General features: G+C 39.6%; 1 protein-coding gene across 1 annotated transcript in view; it reads right to left on the reverse strand.

Annotated features, from left to right (window-relative positions):
- The window catches only part of LOC134496326 (keratin, type I cytoskeletal 9-like), a 32,480-nt gene extending 11,997 nt beyond the window's left edge, over positions 1-20,483 (reverse strand). Inside the window, exons 1-7 of the mRNA XM_063302059.1 lie at positions 19,895-20,483; positions 16,116-16,198; positions 15,637-15,793; positions 14,197-14,358; positions 13,928-14,053; positions 12,922-13,142; positions 10,641-10,752 (exon numbers count right to left, since the gene is read on the reverse strand). Of these exons, the coding sequence (XP_063158129.1) occupies positions 10,641-10,752; positions 12,922-13,142; positions 13,928-14,053; positions 14,197-14,358; positions 15,637-15,793; positions 16,116-16,198; positions 19,895-20,365 (1,332 nt within the window). The 5' untranslated portion in view covers positions 20,366-20,483. The remainder of the gene's footprint in view (positions 1-10,640; positions 10,753-12,921; positions 13,143-13,927; positions 14,054-14,196; positions 14,359-15,636; positions 15,794-16,115; positions 16,199-19,894) is intronic.
- Positions 20,484-20,745: the final 262 nt, after the last annotated feature.

The following is a 20,745-nucleotide window of genomic DNA, read 5'->3' on the forward strand; positions in this document are numbered from 1 at the left end:
GAGACTAGAAACTAAAGCTCAGACTTTCTTTCTTAGGAATTGGTTTAGACTCCAGTAGCCTCTCTGCATGAAGGGAAAAGTAGTCCCTGCAGCCTCAGAAAGAAGTTACTGTATTGTATTGCCAGGTTGGAAAAACATGTCTTGAATGGAGCTTGGCTTTTAGCCATGGAATATCAGCAGACGTGCCAGGAGAATGACTGATATTTGCAAGCATCTTGCCACATCCACATCTATATATCACTAAAATTTGGAACTGGAATAAGCAAGTTTAGACAAGCCCTGGCTAATTAGGAAAAAATTTCCAAGACATTTATTGGATGTGATTAATGGTTGATCCTAAACTCCATCTGATTGCTAGCCAATTCTTCACTAATGATGATTCTGTTGTTTGGCCTATCTTGAAACTAGCTAGGGACATTAAGACTGGATTCACACATGAATAATTTTATTGAAAAAAATACAGTTGGTTGGATTTGTACAACAGACTGAGCCATAAACCATCGCAGACAAATCAGTCTTTGGGTTTTCAAAACACACTAAGCCAAAATCAGCTCATGTTGGGTTTTTTGCCCACCAAACGTTTTTGCCTGCTAGTGAGTTTTGCATACCAATCAATTATGGCCATTTATTTTGGTTGTCTCATGCTTCCCCCCCCACCCACCAAATGGATTAGGTTTATCAATTGATGGTTAAGAGATACCTCTGTAAATGCATGTATCCACGCCATAATCACAACAAGGATACTGCACCAATTGATTACATCTGCAGCAGGCAAAAACTCTTTGGCCATGAGATTTTAACATTAGTGCTGGGCAAAAAATAACAAGAGTCCCAAAATCAAACAAACTGTAAAATAGGATACCTGATAGGTGAACCAGTCTATGTGTTAGCACTTGGTTTGATTACATCTACATTGAGTAAATGTATGGGATAAATAACTGACTACATTGTGGGTCAATGGGTTGGGAAAATTGGGGTTTATGGAAAATGCAAAGACCAGCTGTAGGAGATAAGTGAAGAACCTTGAATCACAACATCAGGAAGCAAACTCTGCCCCTTCCATACTTGTTTATGATGTCACCATGAAATGCATATTTTGAAATCATTATGCTTTAGAACTGAGGCTATGAGTCCTCAATCGGGTGGTCTGCAGATACGTTGGACTACAAGTCAGCATAACCAGCCCAGATGATATTTTGCCCAAGTGATTTTGCACCTATTTCCATTTTAGCGGGCATATCTAAAGCGTTTTATGACACTTCTATCTAACAAAAAGTGAGAAGTGAATTCTACATGACAGCTCTTCCTCCCTTCACAGAAGGAGCATTCCTTGAGGAGACAGAATTTCCTTTGGTGCAATAATTCCAGAAAGTGTGTGTGTGTGTGAGAGAGAGAGATTGAGAAAATGAGAGAGAGAGAGAGAGAGAGAGAGAGAGAGAGAGAGAGAGAGAGAGAGAGAAAAGTTGAACTGGTACACTGGACAATTAACTACTATTTTCTGATTCAATATTTTTTAAATCGTATCAGCAGTTACTTCCTGACAAGTTGATCATTAGTGCTGCATTCAGAAGGCAGTCTTCTATTGAAAGAATAGCCTTCCCTGGTGTAAAGTTCAACTTCCTTTGGAAGGTGGGAGCAACAGAGATACTGCTATCAGATACTACTGATTCTCTTTTGTCTTCTTATTTGATGATGTACTTCTTTTTTTAAAAACAACAGCAGCAGCAATAATGAGTTTTCTTAGCCTTTAAGGAACCAGAAAACACTTTGTTCTTTTTGCTGCAAGAGATAAAATAGGCTACTCCATCATTGCCTTTTTGACATGTACAGTAGCTGTCCACTTTGCATCACATTGATGAAAATCAGATGCAACTTACTTTCATCAAGAGAAGGCCTGTTGTGAATCTCCACTGCTTTATGATCTGCATAGGGCATAAACCTAGCAACAGACTTTCTCAGTGGCAGCCCCTATTCTTTGGAACATTTTTCCCCTGGAGGAACAGGTAGCAAGGCCATGTTGCTCCACAAACAGAAGTTGACTGGACTCCCATTTTAATCTTATTACAGCACTGCATCAAGTAAGGTTGGGGGATTCAAGACAGGAAATAGGACATGGCAGAATCTCTCTTCCAACAGAGGGAATGGTTAAAGGGAACAGATAGGGCTTGAATAGCTTCTGATTTTGCTTAATGGTAGGACTGGTCCTTTAATAAATTTTCAGCCAATGAGTTAAGCTGTGGTTTGTTGAAGAATAATTGGTATTCATTAGAAAATGATGAAAACATTGTTAGTCTAGAATGTAGCATAAATTATGGGTCAGGCAAGAGAGCAGGCTTGAATATCTCTTTGCCTCTTTGTGTATTACAGTATTTCTAGAACGATGGCAAAATCTTTACAGTGCATTTTAAGATTACATGAAGAATTTTAGGGGGCAAATTTAAGGAAGTTGCATATGTAAAATGTCAATGTCCTTGTGGCTCTGGACCAATAGAAACATTATAGAAAGATTTATACAACTTCAAGTTAGCCCCTATACATTGTTTTTAGATTGTACTGATTAATTTTATGTTCAGTCTCTTTCTGTGTGATAGCTAATAGATTGTGACATCAGAGATTTAATCTATACCTAAACTTCATTTGCTCTAATTGATTAGATAGTAGAATTACTCAGTCTCTTAATTAGGACATCAGTGTCTCAGACTCTGTTGTGCTTCTGTTGTGTAACTTTTGCTGGGTGGTGACTATAATAAAATTTAATTTATTGAGTGATTGGCTGGCTTGAAAAATGACTATTGTAAAATAGCCCCCACCTCTATTTGACTGAATATTATTCATATTAAATATAAGAAACCTCTTTCAGCACTGTGACCTTTCCAAAGCCTTGGAGCCTTGGAGCACCTGAATGATTCCATTCCAGCCTCAGATTAAAACTGGAAGCAATTTTTATTGTTCCATTCAAAATATACAGTACATATAGTTCAACCTTCCCAATCTGGGGTCTCAAAATATGTTGAATGACTCATTCTATAATTTCCTGGCATTGTGGCACAGATTTTTCTTAATAAAAGTACTCTGAAAGTGAAAACTAGCCTATAAAGCCATACAGGCTGGAAATGATAAAATTTGTAATCAAACATAACTGGAGATTACCATATCAGAAAAGGCAGATGAATTTTCCACTCAGCCTTGAAAACAATGGCCAGTAAACTTTAACTCATGGATATTCACTCCCAATATCCCTTTATCTATTCTCTGGTTGGGACTGGACTTTCTAAGAATAATTTTGCTTCTAAGATGCTGAATCAGGATAGAATAAGCAGACTTTGGCCTAATAGAGCAAATGGATTCAACTGAGTAGAGAGTTAAGCAAACCACCCGTGTTGGGTCCACGACTATGCCTTGCAGATGAGAGCCACATGAAAGATGGTCACTGATAAGTCTGCGTAAATCATTCTGAATTCAGTCCAGGTCAGCGTGGCAGACCTTCAAGTGCTTGTACTCTGCTGATAAATTGGCTGTGAATTATTTAAAACAAATAAAAAATCCATCATTGTTTGTATATGTCATCTTCCCTCACATGTGCATTTGGGCAGAAAAGATTAAAGCTGAAGTAGTAGTAGTAGTAGAAGAAGAAGAAGGAGAAGAAGAAGGAGAAGAAATAATAATATACTGTACATGTGATCAAATGCAACTTTTATATATAATTATCCCCAACATATACTTCTTAATATGGACATTCCTCAAATATATGTATTTTTGTGAGAGAAAAATCTGGACCTGAGTAGATACCATTAGCATTTCCTCGGTGATAGATTTCATTTTAGGAATACTGTGACAGATTTCTTTTACATTCCTAGGCACTGGAAAAGGAAGGGTGCTAGAGTGAAAGGGACTGGAGACAGGAAAACCTAGAGCTATTTTAATTTCCTTGAATTGTTCTCCCTTTTGAGTGTGCAAGAAGCATTTCCAGTAAGTATCACTGATAAAGTTGCCACACTCTTCTTGACCTCTATACCGGACATTTAGTTTTCTCTCCAGGGTTTCTGCTGTTTGTGTTTTCACTGTCTTGCTACATTGAGATGCAATCTCTGTATCCGTTCTTCACGGATCTTTCGCTAGCACTGGCTAGACGCTATTTCGTGTTGCATTGTATCATACCTCGGGTAAGTGGATGTGCCAGGGCATGATTTCACTGTTGCTAGGTGATTGTCCAGGTTTTGCTAGCATTGTTTTAAAAAAATATTGCACACCTTTCCTAACTTTAATGAGGCCATATAAAGAACACTCATGAATTTACTCAAACCTCTTGGCCTCGATCAACCTTTGATTCTGCCAAATTGTGCCTAAACTGTTCCTTTCACTGATGGAGTTTCACAAAGTTTGGAGAGGAGAAGAAAAGCAGGGTTTGGCTTGCCCTGGCACTCAGCCCTCAAATATTTTCTTAGTGCCAGGGGACAGCCTAGGACATATGAAATGATTAGTCAGGGGAATCTGACTATTGATATCGTGGTAGGGATGGGCAACTCTGTCAATTTTGCCTGATTTCTCACCTATCAGCCACAGCTCTTGTTGGTTATTATGTTTAAGAGTTCAAGGGGACAAACTGTAATATTATTCATGCACACATTCCTGTTCTTTTTTAAAGGTGCATTGAAGAAGAACATGTAAGCTCTTTTCCTAGTATGCACAGTTTTTGAAAGCAATGTTTACATAGGAGAATGCATTTTTATCTATTCTTGGTTCTAATATATGCCTCTCCTTCTTTTGGTATGTTCCCATGTGTATACATTTGCAATATATATCTGACATAGTGTTCTGAAAAGTATGGGTGGAGATGTGCACAGGCATCCAGGGTTCTTCTGGATACATTCAGGAAGTCTGAACTATTATGGTCACATAACAATTCTGACAAACCCAATTTCATATTCATCTCTATTCACAAATTTTCAACTCAGTTTACCTAATATTCAGGTTAAACTTTCAGAGCTTTCTTATAGAGGTTTTAGGGAAAGTCCACAGGGTGAGAATCTACTCTCTCTGAAGGATTTTTTTCCCAGTTTGTAATATTGGTATATGCACAGTAATGATACTTTCTTGAGTATGTACATTATTGTATTGTTCCAAAAAATCCATAGAACAAAAACTGGCCAGTTCTTTAGTGCCATGGCATTAAGGTAAAAGAGGTTTGCCCCTTATTGGGATAGGTGAGGGACCAGGAAAGATCTGGGGGCAATGTTCTGTGTTGCTCTGGCAATTGAATCTAGCTTCAAACCTAGCAGTGAGCAGGCAGTTCTCCCAGCATGTCATCAACAACAAAAGATCATGTGGCTTTGTTTGAGACAATTAAGAGAAGCAGTCCATACTATGCATCTTTCTAGAACAAAATTTAAAGGAAAATATATTTCTGGAAACCCTAAAATAGTCCATTTTGATATACCTGAAAGAAATGTTCCAACAAGCACTTACTGTAGCTTAAGCTCATGCTGGTCCAGAAACCTTGCAAGTTGGTAACTGTTCATTGAGAAGTAAGTCAACCATTTTATATCAGTGAGTCAAAATCCCTTGATGAGTTTGATTTTCTGTCTCTGTTATATGTGCATATAACCCCAATTCCATTGCCAACCCAAAATAAAACAATATTGTTCAAGAGAAAGCCTTATCTCTGTTTTTGCATTCCTTATCTATTACAGTCTCACCGCTCCCAATCCCAAGTACTCCATCAGTCATGTCTGGGCAGTTCATCCAAATATTCCTTCTATTTTTAAAGTACACTCCCCAACTGCTTTCATGTTTTTATCCATCCTTTTGTTTAATCATATTCACTGCATCTTTCGCAGTAATAAATTAAACAATGGGCTAAACCTAATGACCCTTCTTTGGCAAATCATTCTCATTTTCTGCAGTCAGTTTACATCAAAGAAATTGTCCCAAGAATAGCTCAGCTTCTGACTGAATTCACCAGATCTTGAAAAAATATTTAGAAAGTGGCTTGAATTATTCTGTGGTGTGTTGAAATTGGGATAAACACTCAGGATGGAAGTTGCAAGATCATTTCTTGCATGTGGAGCTTAACATATGTTGGTTTTAGAGAGTACATGTAGACATGTTGAACTGGTCTTAAAAATAGTTCAGTGTAAGTCTAAATTAATTTGCCCTGGAAAAATACACACGTCTTCCAAAGAAGTGGTTTCAGCAGAGAACTAAGGATAAGGAATCTGGCCATGTGTTGAATTGTTTTCAATATTGCCCAGATCTCCAGGGTATTGGTATGTCAAAACCAACTTCTCCATTTGCTGAACAAAAGCTCATGTCATGACCCACTTGACTGAAAAACTACAGTACAGGCTGAATCTCTTTAGATTCTCTGACAGATTCTTCAGCAAGTGTAGCAATGTAACTTATAAGGTCCTTTTCAAACATAAGGTTTAGTCTTATCTAGGCTTCCTGCTTTTTTCAAGCTGGCAACTCTCTTCTTGCCTTCATAGCTGGAATGCCAGTTTATATCCCCAACATTAGCACAAACTTCCAGACGCTGTCTTATTTCCATTCTGTTCACTCTCTGGTCAATCTCATTTCATGTAGTTTTAGCTGGACACTTTGAATTTCTCCCGGCCATTTTTGCTAGAACCTCTCTGGCATTTTTCTCTATCAATTTTCCTTAGGTTTGATAGCAGAGAGTTTCCTTTTGAAGTTCTTAATAAAGAAGAATGTTTGAGAGACGTTTTTACAGAGTGGTGTTCTTACTTTCACTTTGTTACTGAGCAGCCAAGAGGTGGTATGGAGGTCTCTGGTTATCCACTTTTCTCTCCAGCGGTTTGCAGTCTCCTGGTTTCAGAGGCTCCCATTGAGTTCCAAAGAAAGGCAGTAAGGGGGAACCCTCTCACTGGGCTTTTTCAGTTCTGTTGCTACGGTCATGACTAAGGAGGAGTCCTGCCTGTGAGAAATTACTGCAGCATTTATCCTTCCCCTGGAAAGATTGGGATTCAGTTTCCCTGCCCACAAATTTGGTGGAGCATTTATGCCCAGCCTCCTGCTTATTCCCCCTTCCCCCTCCACTTCTTACTTTCTTCCCTTTCAGTTCGAGCTACATGCATATTCTTGACACTCTGCCTCACCCAGATAACCTTCTTCCTGTTTCCTCCTTTTTCTCTCCACTAACTTCTACTTTGGAGGGTAAGCAAAATCAAAAAGCAGCAAACAAACCCCACCAGCACCACCACCTTTGCTTATTGCAAAACTGTTCAGAGTAGCACTACTGCTACAAAGCAGGCTACACAGATCAAAGGCTGTTGAACACTGTTGCATCCATGAGCACATGCAGGAGTTGGGCGGTAGGTTGGTGTCAAGTCAACACAGTGTCCTCAACTGTGTGGTTGATGCTGCCATCTTGACTTTTTTGGACCCACCCCGCAGGCACGCCCATTTGGGTGCACGAAGCAGCCATAAGCACTTGGGATTTAACTCTAACACACAGAAAGTGAGGTAGCAATGTTCTGTATCTTCCCATATACCCCAAACTATATAATTAACCTTGAAACTACATTCCTGAACACTCCCTATTCAAAGCATGGAAACAATTTCAAAATTTCCTATTTCCATGACTTATGATGTACCACAACACTCACATGCACTCACTAGAACAGCAAGTAACCTTCCAGCTGACCCACCCAATAGTTATTAACTGTGTGAAAACATTACATATGAGGAAGAAGTACATATACCACAGTCATTTATGTATCCTGCTGTACTCACAGTACTTTCTTGAGGTTAAGATAAACATGACGTTTTATAATTAGGGGGACATTAAATTAAGTTAAAATAGTGCAGTTGCTTAGAAATGCAACAACAAAAATTATATATAGCGGCTTCATCATGTTCCATCATGGAACAGCCTGTTGAGCATTTTAGGATGAGTTTCCCAGTAAGAGATTCAAAAAAGGAAGTTTGGAATAGCATCTGATAGAATTTAGGTAATTTTGCCTAAACTACAAATACCATTACACAGCTACAGATTAGGTGTAGATATATCTTAAATCTTTCACTGATGCTGGTAAATGCATTTTTTTCCTTAAGATAGTTTGCTGGCTGGGACAAAGAACACGTCAGTGCCCACACCACTCCATGCCATGTCCACAAGCTGTCTGGGCTGGTACTTTACTTCTTCATCAATACCAAGAGTAGGACAGTATCTTCCACTGCAGCCAGTGCTTGCAGATTAACATGCAGAGAAAGTCCCACTTTACATAAGAATAATCTCTAGCACTTTACAGTGCAAATGGTGATAATGCTGACAATGCTGTGCCAATTATAGAGATGGATAGCGTCCAGATCGAGCATGATGTAATAATCCCAATCGGTTGCAGAGGCTAATCCAGGCCCTAGTCTGCACCATCATGAATTGAGCCTGCCACCAACTTTCCTTGGGCCTTGCTTGGCAGGTGTGGTGGTGAGGTGTACTATACTCTCCTCTTGAATACTTTGTGTGTTTGCAATGGTATGTGGGAATGGCCTTGGGAGACAGGAGAGAGAGCTGCAGACTGGACAACTGGCATGTAAAAGATGTCTCAGACAACAGAAGGCGGGATGGCATGGGGAACGTTTCAAAAGGGACCCTCCCTAGTTTTCCAGAGAGTGAAAAAGAAAGGAGGGGAGAAATATTTTCAGTCTTGCAAGATTCTGTTAATGTAATCTTACAATAAAGTTAGAGCTAGTATTCCTGGTTGTGCTTCTTATTGGGACTACCTTGCAGGGCTAACAGTGTCTGCCATTGAATTCTCTTTCTAGCTGTGAGCTGGTTCAATAGATGAATACCAAACATTGTTTTTTTTTCCTAGAAATTATTTGCACAGAGGTGAACTATCCAATGTGCATTTGTGTGTATATGTCAGTTATAGGAATATAGACTGTTTTCTGCTCAAAATGCTTGTCTCTAATAACATGGATCATGCTGGCCAGGAATGATGATGGGGATCATAATACAATACCTGGATGAGATTGGGTTGGGAAAGCTGAGGTACTACATGGTGCATGTAAGAACCCATCCAGCTACTCTAGATTATATATATCAATAACACATTAGGATTGTGCAGTGCTTTGGATCCAGTCTGGCTGGAAAATCCCTGGTCATATAGGAGTGTCTTCAGTTCATTGAAACAACTGCATCCCACCCCCTGGACTGTGTACTACTTTAAAAAGTTTTAAACAGGTGCTAAATTTCTGATATACCACATATATTTCTAGTAGTGAAAATTTTATCTGCTTGACAGCTTCTTTAAGTGCCCATCAGTGTTTGCAGTATTTAATAGCCAGGTTAATTGTTAGAAACAAGCCTCCATTTAGAATTTGCAAGACCCAAAAGAAACTTTATTAGACAGCAGAAACCCCACAAAGAAAAGTAAAAGCAAGAACAACTAAGTCAAATTGTTATATGACTTCCAGCCACCCAGTATATGTGCTCAAGGAACTACTGCTGAGTGAAATACTAAATTTCCATCTCTTGGTGATGGCAGCTACCCATCGAAGTCTGGTGATGATTTAATTTGTGTATTGAATGGAGGGTGTTCTTCAGGGCTTCTTACCAGTAACCACTTTGTCTATAACAAAACAAAGAAGAAATGAAGAATTGTTAGGTCCAAATTATATGTTAAGAAAGCAATTGTACTTTAAGGAAAGAAAAAGATGTACTAGGGCATCTCTCAGAAGCTGCTTCTGTTCTGAAGCACTTCCTGGAATGATCAGTGAACATGCAACTTCCTTCTTGTGATACTTCCTGGCTTTTCTGTAAATAGGTCTGCCTCCATGCCACTCTAGCTAGGAGATTGCAAGTTACCTGTCACTCATCTCTGGCTCTGACCAACTGCATGGACTCTTAATGGAACTTGTTCTTTTATTGCATAATCTATGATTGTTGCCATCCAATCCAAAAGAGGGAAATTGCATTGGAACTGGCCCTGTGATCCAATCTATCTGGAAAATGCTGGCTGGGAATTCTGGGAGTTGAAGTCCACAGATCTTGCAAGTTTGAAAAACACTGTTCTAGATAATCTCCTTTTAACTTTGGCTGTCATTCCTTTGAAAGTTGAAATGACAGTAGCAGTATAGGAAATGATAAGTATCTTGGTACCTTCTCAGAGTTGTAGACTACAACTCCCACAGTCCCTTGACATTAACCATCTGGCTTAAATTGATAGTGAAGTCCAAAATACCTAGAGGACCTCAGATTGCTCATTCCTAATGTAAGTGATGCCCTAGCCTCTGTTTGAAGGATGTATATAGTATCTTAGGCATTGTCAACGTATGGGGCAGGGAAAAAGAACTCAGGGGATGGCAAGAAAGGAATGAAGGTGGAGTAGGAGTAAGTCAAGAGCAATGGAGACATTGACAAATAACAACTAGAGTAGTTCAGGAAAGGTCTTCCATAAGACTCTCACATTCCCATGAAAATCCAGACTCAAAATATTTACAGCATCAGGATTTTAGGGAGCAGGAGATGTCAAGTAGTATATTTTGTAATATAATTCATTACTCCTGCTTTTCTTGTATCATGGAACTCAAGGTTGTCTGTAGGCAAATTCACATATTCCACCTTAGCACAGGCCAGATCTGGATTTGATTAGCTTTAGGAAAATGGTTCTCCATCACATACCTTCCAGCCCATATTTGGCAAACTGTATTAAAGATTGCTTTCTATCACTTTCCCTCCCTCTAAATAACAAAACCTTACCATGCATTCCTGAGGCAATACCTGCAAAGCTGTAGGGGGGGAAAAAGAAAGAATACTTACACTCAAAATCACAATGAACAAGTAAACAAACAACAGTAACCCAGCTGACTGGGACTGTTTTTCAAAAGCAAGTTGAAGAGAACATGTCATCATTGTCAGTTTAAGTAGTAAAGTTTAAGAATAGCTTAAAGGGTAAGGATTTTTTTTATTTTTGAAAAACAACCCTGTTCAGAATTAGCCTGGCTGACAGGAAGCAGGCACAAAGAAAAGGTTGTGAGGAGAATCAGGACGTATTCCTCCCGTACAATTAATCCCCCCACCATTGCCTGCAACCTGTAGGTTGAGCAACTTGAATGGTGTTAAACCCAGTATTCCGTGAATCTTTCCAAAGCAGTGTTCCTCAAACTTGGCAACTTGAAGATGTGTGGACCTCAGCTCCCAGAATTCCCCAGCTAGAATGGCTGGCTAGGGAATTCTGGGAGTTGAAGTCCACACATCTTCAAGTTGCCAAGTTTGATAAGCATTGTTCTAAACTGACCCTATCCTGCTCCATCCCATATTAGGGAGAGTGCTTGGTCATTGTTTTCCCATGCTTGCTGATGCTTTGTGGGAAGAAAAACAAAGCCAGAGGAATCTACCAGTCCCTTTCCTTAATTTGGTTTGCAATATATAATAAGGACAGCACCATTTGCCAGCCTCATTATTTTGGAAAAATAGGGATCAGCAATTGGCCAGCACACTTTATGCCAGCATAATTTTTTCCAAACAAAGGACTGGTAGAAGAGGAATCATTCATTTTTTTTTATCCAAGGGAGAAAGATACAGGTATCTGTATCTTTTCCATTTGGAAGGTATTATGAAAAAACATCCAGCAGGGAAAGAGACAAACAATGTCTACATCATCCAACTGCATCAATATTTGGTTCAAAATGCAGTGTTCTGTAGCTGCTTAGATAAAGTAACTATTGCAATATAATTTGGAGAGAAATCTTTGTGCAGTTGGGGGTCCTACACAAAAGGAAAGGTCTGTAATCAATGTTTGAACTATTGGGACAATGTGATGAAATGGATAAAACAGTAGGTTTGGATGAGATATATACCAGATCAATGCCTTGTTTAAGAAACTATGCTAGTTGGCCTGGGACAAACTGCTGTCTCTCTTAACTCTGGGGTAAGCATGATTAAAATATTTGATCACAATAGAAAGCCCAGTGGAAAGAGACGAATATTCTTTAAAATAGCTGCATGTAGGCCTATCAGGTCTGGTTTGCAAAAATCAGAATGACCACTAGATAGCAGCAACTCTAGCTCTTTGCTGCCATCTGCTGGTAGTCTGTATTGTTGCAGTCTACATCTGGTAGCCCTAGCTATATGGGACAACTTCTTGCATTATTTATATTCTGTTTTTGCTTCTCTGAAATAAGAAAGGGTTTTGTAAACTACAGCTAACTCAGCAAGAAAGCCAAAAGAAAAGAAAGAAAGAAAGAAAGAAAGAAAGAAAGAAAGAAAGAAAGAAAGAAAGAAAGAAAGAAAGAAAGAAAGAAAGAAAGGAAGGAAGGAAGGAAGGAAGGAAGGAAGGAAGGAAGGAAGCAAGGAAGGACAGACACTGGGAATTCTGCCATATTCTACTATACACTGGTTTATCTCAAATTTAGAACCTTGTTTTACATTGGATGAAGAATCTGTTGATCTCCAACTGTGACTGAATTATAGCTCCCAGTAGTTCTACCCAGTAAGTGACCTAGTGAGGAAAGCTGAGGGATATAGTTCAGCAACAACTGAACTAGAGCCAGTTCCCCACCCTATTTTACACGAAAACCAGTTTCTCAGATTTACAGCACAAAATATGGCCTTGAGCTTAGTCATATGCAAGAGTCAGTTTATAGTTACTTAACACTAGTATGGTTTCTCCTAGTAAGATCATCCAGATATCACCAGGAAATAGAATTTTTAAAAAAATCCCTGTTGCTTTGGATCTGGCTGTCAGAGATGTTGTCTTTGGACATTAGACCTTCATTTGTTTATTTATTCAATTTATAATCTACCATTCAGCAGCTTGCTCAAGGCAACTAACTACACAGATGCAGAACAACATACAATATGTGATATACAGACAGACAGACATGATAAAACAAGTATAAAATCAAGATGCTTAAAGCCACCAATAGTAAAATCATTTGCATTTAATAGCAACTTACTTGAAGTCCTGGCCGTCCAAGAGCTGGCGATAAGTCTCAATCTCTTGCTCCAGACGGGTCTTGATGCCCATCAACATCTTATAGTCACTGTTCTGCCGTTCCATGTCGGCTCGGACCTCAACCAGCTGGGCTTCTATGTTGCTGATCAGGCCTTGGATCTGGCACAACTGGGTGCCATAGCGAGCTTCTGTGTCTGCCAAGGTGCCTTCCAGGGCAGCTTTCTGAGAAGGAGAAGGCATTGGTGAGAAGGGAAGTTCAACGCTGTCTGAAAAAAATCTGTGGCATCAGTTTGAAAGTAATGTCAAACATAGCTTTGAAAACTGTGGCAAGATAAGCTTAGGGAAGAGAATTTAGGTGTAAAATGGTAATGGTTATATTTGGCTAACTGTACTAAGCAGTAAAAGTCCAATAGAGGAATATTTACCAGCTATTCCATACTCCACAGTTACTAGCTGTTTTTCCACAAGTTTTCTATGTCATTGACAGCCCCAAGCCATAAGTATCATGCAGGCTATAGATACTATCCTCTGGGCTCTGATGTAGGTGGGCTGCCTAGCATTGGTATAGAAACATAGGCAGCTGCTTTATAAAGTACCATTTTTCTTGTCCAATACTGCCAATACTGGCTGGGTTCACACATGCTTTCAGCCTTAATGCAGTTACCTTGTTTATTGTATAGTGTGTTGATTCCAGTTCATGTCATTTGTATACCATATTTACAGTTTAGTGTGTTATGGATCCAACCTATTGTGTTTTATTCAGTAAGCCATGCTTAAACAAATAATGGCTTAACAGAATGATGAATTAAATATTTGACTAGTAATGCCTCTTCAGTTCTATTGGAGATGACAGGAATTGAACCTCAAAGCGTTTGGTTGATATCCATGTGCAGTCCACGCATGCATGCATACGTACACATATACATGCATTGCTCAAGAGATCAAATCAAGTTACTTCTTTCAGGATTCAGACACTGGAATTCATCCACCCCCACTGATCCATGTACCATGCTGAGCTGAGACTGCAGCTCTATCTCCAGGCCCTGGAGAGTCCGTCTCAAGTCTGTAATCTCTGTCTTGCTGGTCTGAAGCTGTTCAGTATTGATGGCGACCTCTTTACTCAGTTCTTCAGTCTGTATATTTTTAAAGGGGAGATGACATTTGTAAGTCAGATCATGATTTGGGGAACCATACCAGCCCAGTTGTCTCTTCCTGAATTGTTTTCTTGAATGCCTCCCCTGTCCCATTTCATTCTCTCCCCACTTTTCCATCTCACCTTGCTTGTAAACCATGCCTCGGCATCCCTCCGGTTCTTGTCAGCCAGCAGTTCATACTGGTCTCTCATGTCTGCCAGGATCTTGGTGAGGTCAATGCCTGGGGCAGAGTCAACTTCAACACTCACTTGGCCACTCAGTTGCCCGGAGAGAGCACCCAGTTCCTTTAAAATGAGAAAAAGTCCAAGCATTAATTGGGGACCTTTTTACATAGCAGCAGTCAACTGCATTTAACTTTCCCCTCATTTGTAGAAATAAGTGAGCTATCCACAGGCCAGCTAGGATTAACTCAGACACGATCTGAGTTTGTTTGTTTGTTTTTAATCAAAAACATCCAAAGAACTCAGGTCAGTTTGAAGGGCCTCTGAAAAATTATTCTTCTTTCTCACTGGACCTTCCCTGTCCTCAAAAGCTGCTTTGCTCTCTCTCCATGCTTTGTGGATAGTGCTGGCACTGTATTTAGTTGACATCCAAGCTTCCTCTAATTATTTCCTCCCTTGTTTGAGAGAGGCTATGAAGTTCTAGCTGACATAGAAGATGGTGACAGAGAGGTATTGACAGAGAAAGCTCCAAATGCACTTTTCATTCTTTTCCTTACCTTTAAGTAGCAGGAATACAGGGACAAAAACACAGCAAAATTAAAGATCATCATGTCTCCTACCAAGTGTATTAATGACCCAAATAAGAGAAAGAGAAGGAAAAGCTTAACACCTCCTCTCACCATTTATATCTCCATAGCCACATATGAGCGGCAACCCTAATAAGACAAATCCAAAAGGCATACTCTGGTCTTGGATTAGAACTCCCATCACCTCTGACTATCAGCTTTGATGGCTGGGCCTGACTGGAACCAGAGTGCAAGAACATCTAGAGGACTGCAGTTTCCTCATGTCACTTTTCAAGGCATTAGAAAGCATGAGTCTGGTTACCCCTTGAGAATGAATTTCTAAGAAATAAATCAACCCCAGTGAATCTACAGCTTAATCACTGAATTGCTTAAATGTAAGTATGGTATAATCAAATTCATCCGGCAGAAGAAGGGATTTCTCCTATCTCTTTAACAGCTAAGAAATTGAAGCCATTATGTTCTGTAAGCCATTTTGTGTACATAAACCTGTAGAATGATTTGATTTTGAACATTTGATTGAATCCTGTAGGGACCACTCTACCATTAGACCAGATGGAAGATGGTGGCAGAGACTTTCTGCTGACTTCAAATTCATGTTGTCTTATTGACAGTACTGTACTGAAGATTCAGCCCTTAGTGCTTTTCCACGCAGAACAGAGACTGCATAATGCTTTTTAGTCATACCTAAAGAAGACCCATTAACATTAATAGAATTTAAGTTAGTAACATCCAAGTTCAATCCCATTGTTTATAAATGGTTGTACTTTGACACGACAAAGTGAGATTCTAGCCCAGTGAATGCTTGGGTCTTTACCTCCTCTTGGTTCTTCTTAAGATAGGCCAGTTCTTCTTTCAGGCTTTCAATCTGAAGCTCCAGATCGGTTCTAGATAAGGTCAGCTCATCTAAGACTCGGCGTAGGCCATTAATATCAGCTTCCACACTCATGCGCAGGGCTTGTTCAGTCTCAAACCTGGTTAAAGAAAGAAATATCCCAATTTTCTTAGGCATTGTTTAAAAAAAGTCACTGATTCTGTTTAATTTTATTGACCCATTTCCTAATGTAAAAATGTTTATAGTGTTAGGCTGGTTGATATGGAGGGAATAAAGATACCTGGATTCAGAAGACTGGCATTATGCTATTTATGTGACCACTTCCTTTTTAACAAGTAACAGTGCTATGCAAGAGATCACCCATGGATAGGTTCCTTTTAGATTCCTACTTCCTTTCATAACTTGCAAATGGTTATATATACATTTTCTGCCCTTTCCCTGCCCATGAAAGATTTACTTACTTGGTTTTAAAGTCATCAGCAGCCAACCTGGCATTGTCAATCTGCAGGATGATTGTGTTATTTTCAACGGTTGCATCCATGATCTGCAAGACAAGAAGTAACACACAGTTGAAGTGAATTGCTTTTGGTCACAGCACATCATTTTTTAAAACTATTTTGAGTTCCATGCACACACAGTCAATAGGGGTGTGTGTGTGGTTTAGCTTAGGCATCATCTTCAGGCTTCTTGGAGTGAACTGATTTCTTTTCTAAATTGACCCACTGGGCATCCTTGTTGTATCTTAGGAAAGGTGATTCAACTGTTCACCTGAAAGAACATTGGCCCATACTAGATTAGATTCAGTACTGAGAGTAGGCCCTTTGGAATCAATGGGACTAAAGTTCATTTAAATCCCATTATTTGTAAGGGTGTATTTTATGACTAAATATGGCTGTTTTTGCCATAATACAATCATGGGACTCATGACTACACTATCCATTAGACTAATATGAGCTCTATCAGTTCTACAGATCAAACAAGTGCTATTTACTGGTTTGACTGGACTATGCAGATAACAAATTGATCACCTGAGAAATTCACTGTAAGCTCTCATCAGAGCCTCACAGGCTGTTTGATGGCATGAAGACATGTTTATCACTTGCTCCTTGCAAAGAGACTTTTTAAAAAGCTACAATGTAAATCCAAGATAACAAAGATCGTAACATTAAAAGAAGAAAGAGTGATAAAAAAGCTGCCACTTTGAAGTTGCTGGCTAGATTTTAAAGAGGCAAACCCATCTCATGTGGTTAATCAAGTAGCAGCAGGTATAGGATTAAGAATATCATCCAGCCATATCATCTGATGAAGCCATAGTGCTCCATCAGATACGCTTTTTTAAAAATATATTTGTTATATTTCTAATCGCACCTTTTTCCCCAGGAGCTCAAGGCAGTTTACATGGGAATCTCCATTTTATTGCCACAAAAACCCTATAAGATAGATTTTGCTGAGAGTGACTGACCCAAGGTCATCTAGGATCTGTATCTCTGGTCCTAGTCCAGCACCTTAACTACTGTATCATAATCAATGTCAGCTTTTGAAAAACATTCACATTTGAGATTCTGCCACCCATGTTGGACCAGATTCTATCCAACCCTACCTGTAACAGGTAAGTTTTGGCCTGGCTCTGCATGTCACATGGTAACTTTTTTTGTGGCTTGGCTTCAACCTGTCAATTTCTTTAAAACAGCCAAGTTGGAAGATGATAGTCATGAACTGCTAGGCTGGTACCAATTTCTTTATAATGACTGTTTGTTTTCTTATACTCTCTGAACTTTTAGGGTGTATATGTGTGTGCGTGTGTTTCCTTTCCAAACTGGTGTTCTAGTGACTCTGCTGTCACAAAATAAACTTTGATTGTATGTACAAAGAAAAAAATAGTTTACTTAATAATTATTGGTTTCTTGTCTTCTTTTTCCTCTTTAACAAATAGAAGTTACCGCAACGAAGATGAAGCTGTGCTTTGGAAATTAAATTGACTGTTGAATGGGAGGCCTGTACTCAGATTCCAGTTAAAGATACATAGGAGGCCTTTGGAAATATTAAGACAACAAGGGAAGGGAGCAGCTTCAGAGATCTTCATCTCAAAGGTTGCAAAGGAGAATGTTTGTACTCTGTCTTCCAGGATGGGGGCTTTATGCATCATTGCAAAATAGAAAAAAAAAGGCAAACGCATTGTACAGGTACAGATACACATTCAGTAATAATTTGCATAACTTAAACAGACATAGGAGATATCTTGCGAAAATGGAGAAGACTGAGACCAGGTGACTTGTGCACTTCCTGCCTAAAGGAAGAGTCAAAAGAAATCAAGAGGTCATCCACAGCCATGCAATTGAAACAATCATCTTGACTTTTTTGACTCTCCCCCTGTGGATGCCCCTGCTTCCTGTTGTCTATATGATCACCATGAGTAGACAGATTCAAGGCCTCTTTTTTCTCTTCATAGACCTTTCTTTTAATGTTCAAAGTGGACTTGTATTAGCAGTACCCTTCAAATAAAGGATTGTCCTTGGACGATCTTTCAAACGGGATACCTTCAAGAAGAGGGTGATCCTGTCATTTCAAATAGGATGCTATCCCCTGTAAAGCAAAATGTATGGCATTCCTATTTCCTGGAGACAGATAAATAACTTTCTAGTACTAGGAACAAGTTAGCACTGTGTGTATGTGTGGGGGAGGGAACTACCTAGGGTGTGGAAAGATGAAAATTTTGGTAATCTATTGGTCAAGTTGTTATTGGGAGATGTCATATCATATGCTTAAAAGTTGGTGTGGCCTTGAGTTGATAAAAGAGCACAATTCTGGTATAAAATGATGCCCAAGGAGCAGAATACGAATTGGTCCATGGCTGGAGACAAATACCAGGAATAGACAAACTAAAATGCATGGGCTCCAAATCTAAACAATCTTAAAATAGACCCAGTGAAATTAATGGGAATGATGTTAATTATGACTAATTTATACCCCATTGATTCAGGGGGACTCTAAGCATGACTTGGATTCGATCCAACCCAATGTATACAAGGTGACATGCAAGCATCAACAGGGTTGTTCAAGAGTACATTTAGGTCCCATCACGTTCTCTGCACACAAACATTACAGTAGTTAAAGAATTCACAATGATTATTTCACCTGCAGCAATAATGAGGAAGGGAAATTAATGTGCTAATATGCAGTGGTAGTTAAGGAACATCTTAAAAAATGTGGCAGTGATTGACACAGGTGCTGGTGAACCACTGTCTGTGCCATAAAAATCTGATTCTGATTCCTGTCTTATATACATAATCACATTACCTTTATACAGTTTCTTTAATATGAACTATACCACAAATATGCTGTGCACATACAGCCATTTTTGTCTACAACCTGGTAAATTAGACAGTTATTAGACCCTTCTTAAATATAATAAAAATGAAGTACAGGAACTTGATTTCTATCCTGGCTGATGTTGATGCTTTCCAGTGAACAGTGAACAGAAAGTTTTTGCCAACAGTGTCTAATGATTCAAGGTAACTTGCTGTTACACCCACTTCACAGATGGGAACAGTAAATGCTAGGGATTTATTAAAACAAGCTGATCAGTTCTAACTGAGAATTACTTGAATCTGAGTTTGTCAGATTACTGCCACTGGGCATATGAGAATTACCTTTTTGTCTGTAATAATACTTCTGTGTTTTTAAACACTTGCAGAGCAGCTGAATGTTCAAAAGATTGCCTATCTCACAGAAAAAGGCTCAGAAGTTGAAGTTAAGGGTTGAACCAATAGGACAGGTATGGGGAATCTGTGGCTGTTAGTTGCTGACTATAACTCTCAGCCAGCATGGCCAGTGGTGGGGTCTGCTGGAAGCTGCAATTTAGTTCTCTCCCAGGGCCACAGCCCCCTGCCCATTTTAGGAGCATCAGAAATGTGAGAAAGTTGTCAAACATAGAAAAGACTAGGTTTACACTTTGTGCTAAGTCATGGTTTCTTTAAACATCATTCTTTGTATCAACTACAACTGGCAGAGTTTGTACAACATATAAAGCCATAATCCATGATGTACAAAGCAAAATTTATCATTAATCCAATGACAAAGAGATCTTTTCATAGCATAGCATAATGTGTGATGACAGCCACTGGCTGTCCAGAAACTGTCATTGCTAGAACCTACATAGTACAATCAAAAGACTTTTCACAAGATGGCGAAACATTAACAGATCCCTCAGGATTCAATTTCCCCAAGTCTGAAGTCCTACCTTGTCTCGGAGGTCTTCAATTGTCTTGTAAAATGTGCTGTAATCACGGGTCGGACACGGTCCCTGCTTCTGGTACCACTCTCGAATTTTAACCTCTAGTTCAGTGTTTGCGTCCTCCAGAGCACGCACCTTGTCCAGGTAGTTTGCCAAGCGGTCATTCAAGTTCTGCATAGTCATCTTTTCATTTCCCGAAAGGAGGCCATCATTGACATTTAGGTTCCCACCAAAGCCACTTCCAGCCCCACTTCCAAAGCCTCCACCATAGGAGCCACTACCATAGTTAAATCCTCCACCACCATAGCCACCACTCATGCCCCCTCCCAACCCAGAAGAGACAAATCTAGCAGAAGAGACAGAGATGCCATGGCCACCAGATCCCCCGTGGATGCTTGGAGCTCTGCAGGACAAAAAACCACCAAAGTTTCCACCACCCATGGTGGAGGAAGATTGCCTATAGCTGTAAGAGGTCATGGTGAAGAGATGTCTCAGACCAGCTCTTGACAACCAAGTGACACACTTTGTGCTCTGGAGACAACAACATGAGCACTTCTCCCCTCTCCCTTTCTCTTTTATTCTGTACTGCTGTGGGAGTTGTCCGTCCAACCTGCTGATATGTGAGCCGTCTGGAACCGACCAGCCCCAAACACTTTGCCAGCACACACATTCTCGTCATTGGTCAGTCAGAAAGAAATGGGCTGTTTCTTTTCCAAATATTTGCTTAGAAATATTTTCCTCCCCTCTCCTTGTCTGATAATGTGTCCCCCCCCCCTTGTTTTAGAACAAAAGTTGTGATTCACAGTAGGTGGCCTTCTGCTCAAAAGCAAGACAATGTAAATGCTAGGTGATCATTT

Source organism: Candoia aspera, chromosome 4, assembly GCF_035149785.1.
Source record: "Candoia aspera isolate rCanAsp1 chromosome 4, rCanAsp1.hap2, whole genome shotgun sequence".
NCBI lineage: Eukaryota > Metazoa > Chordata > Lepidosauria > Squamata > Boidae > Candoia > Candoia aspera.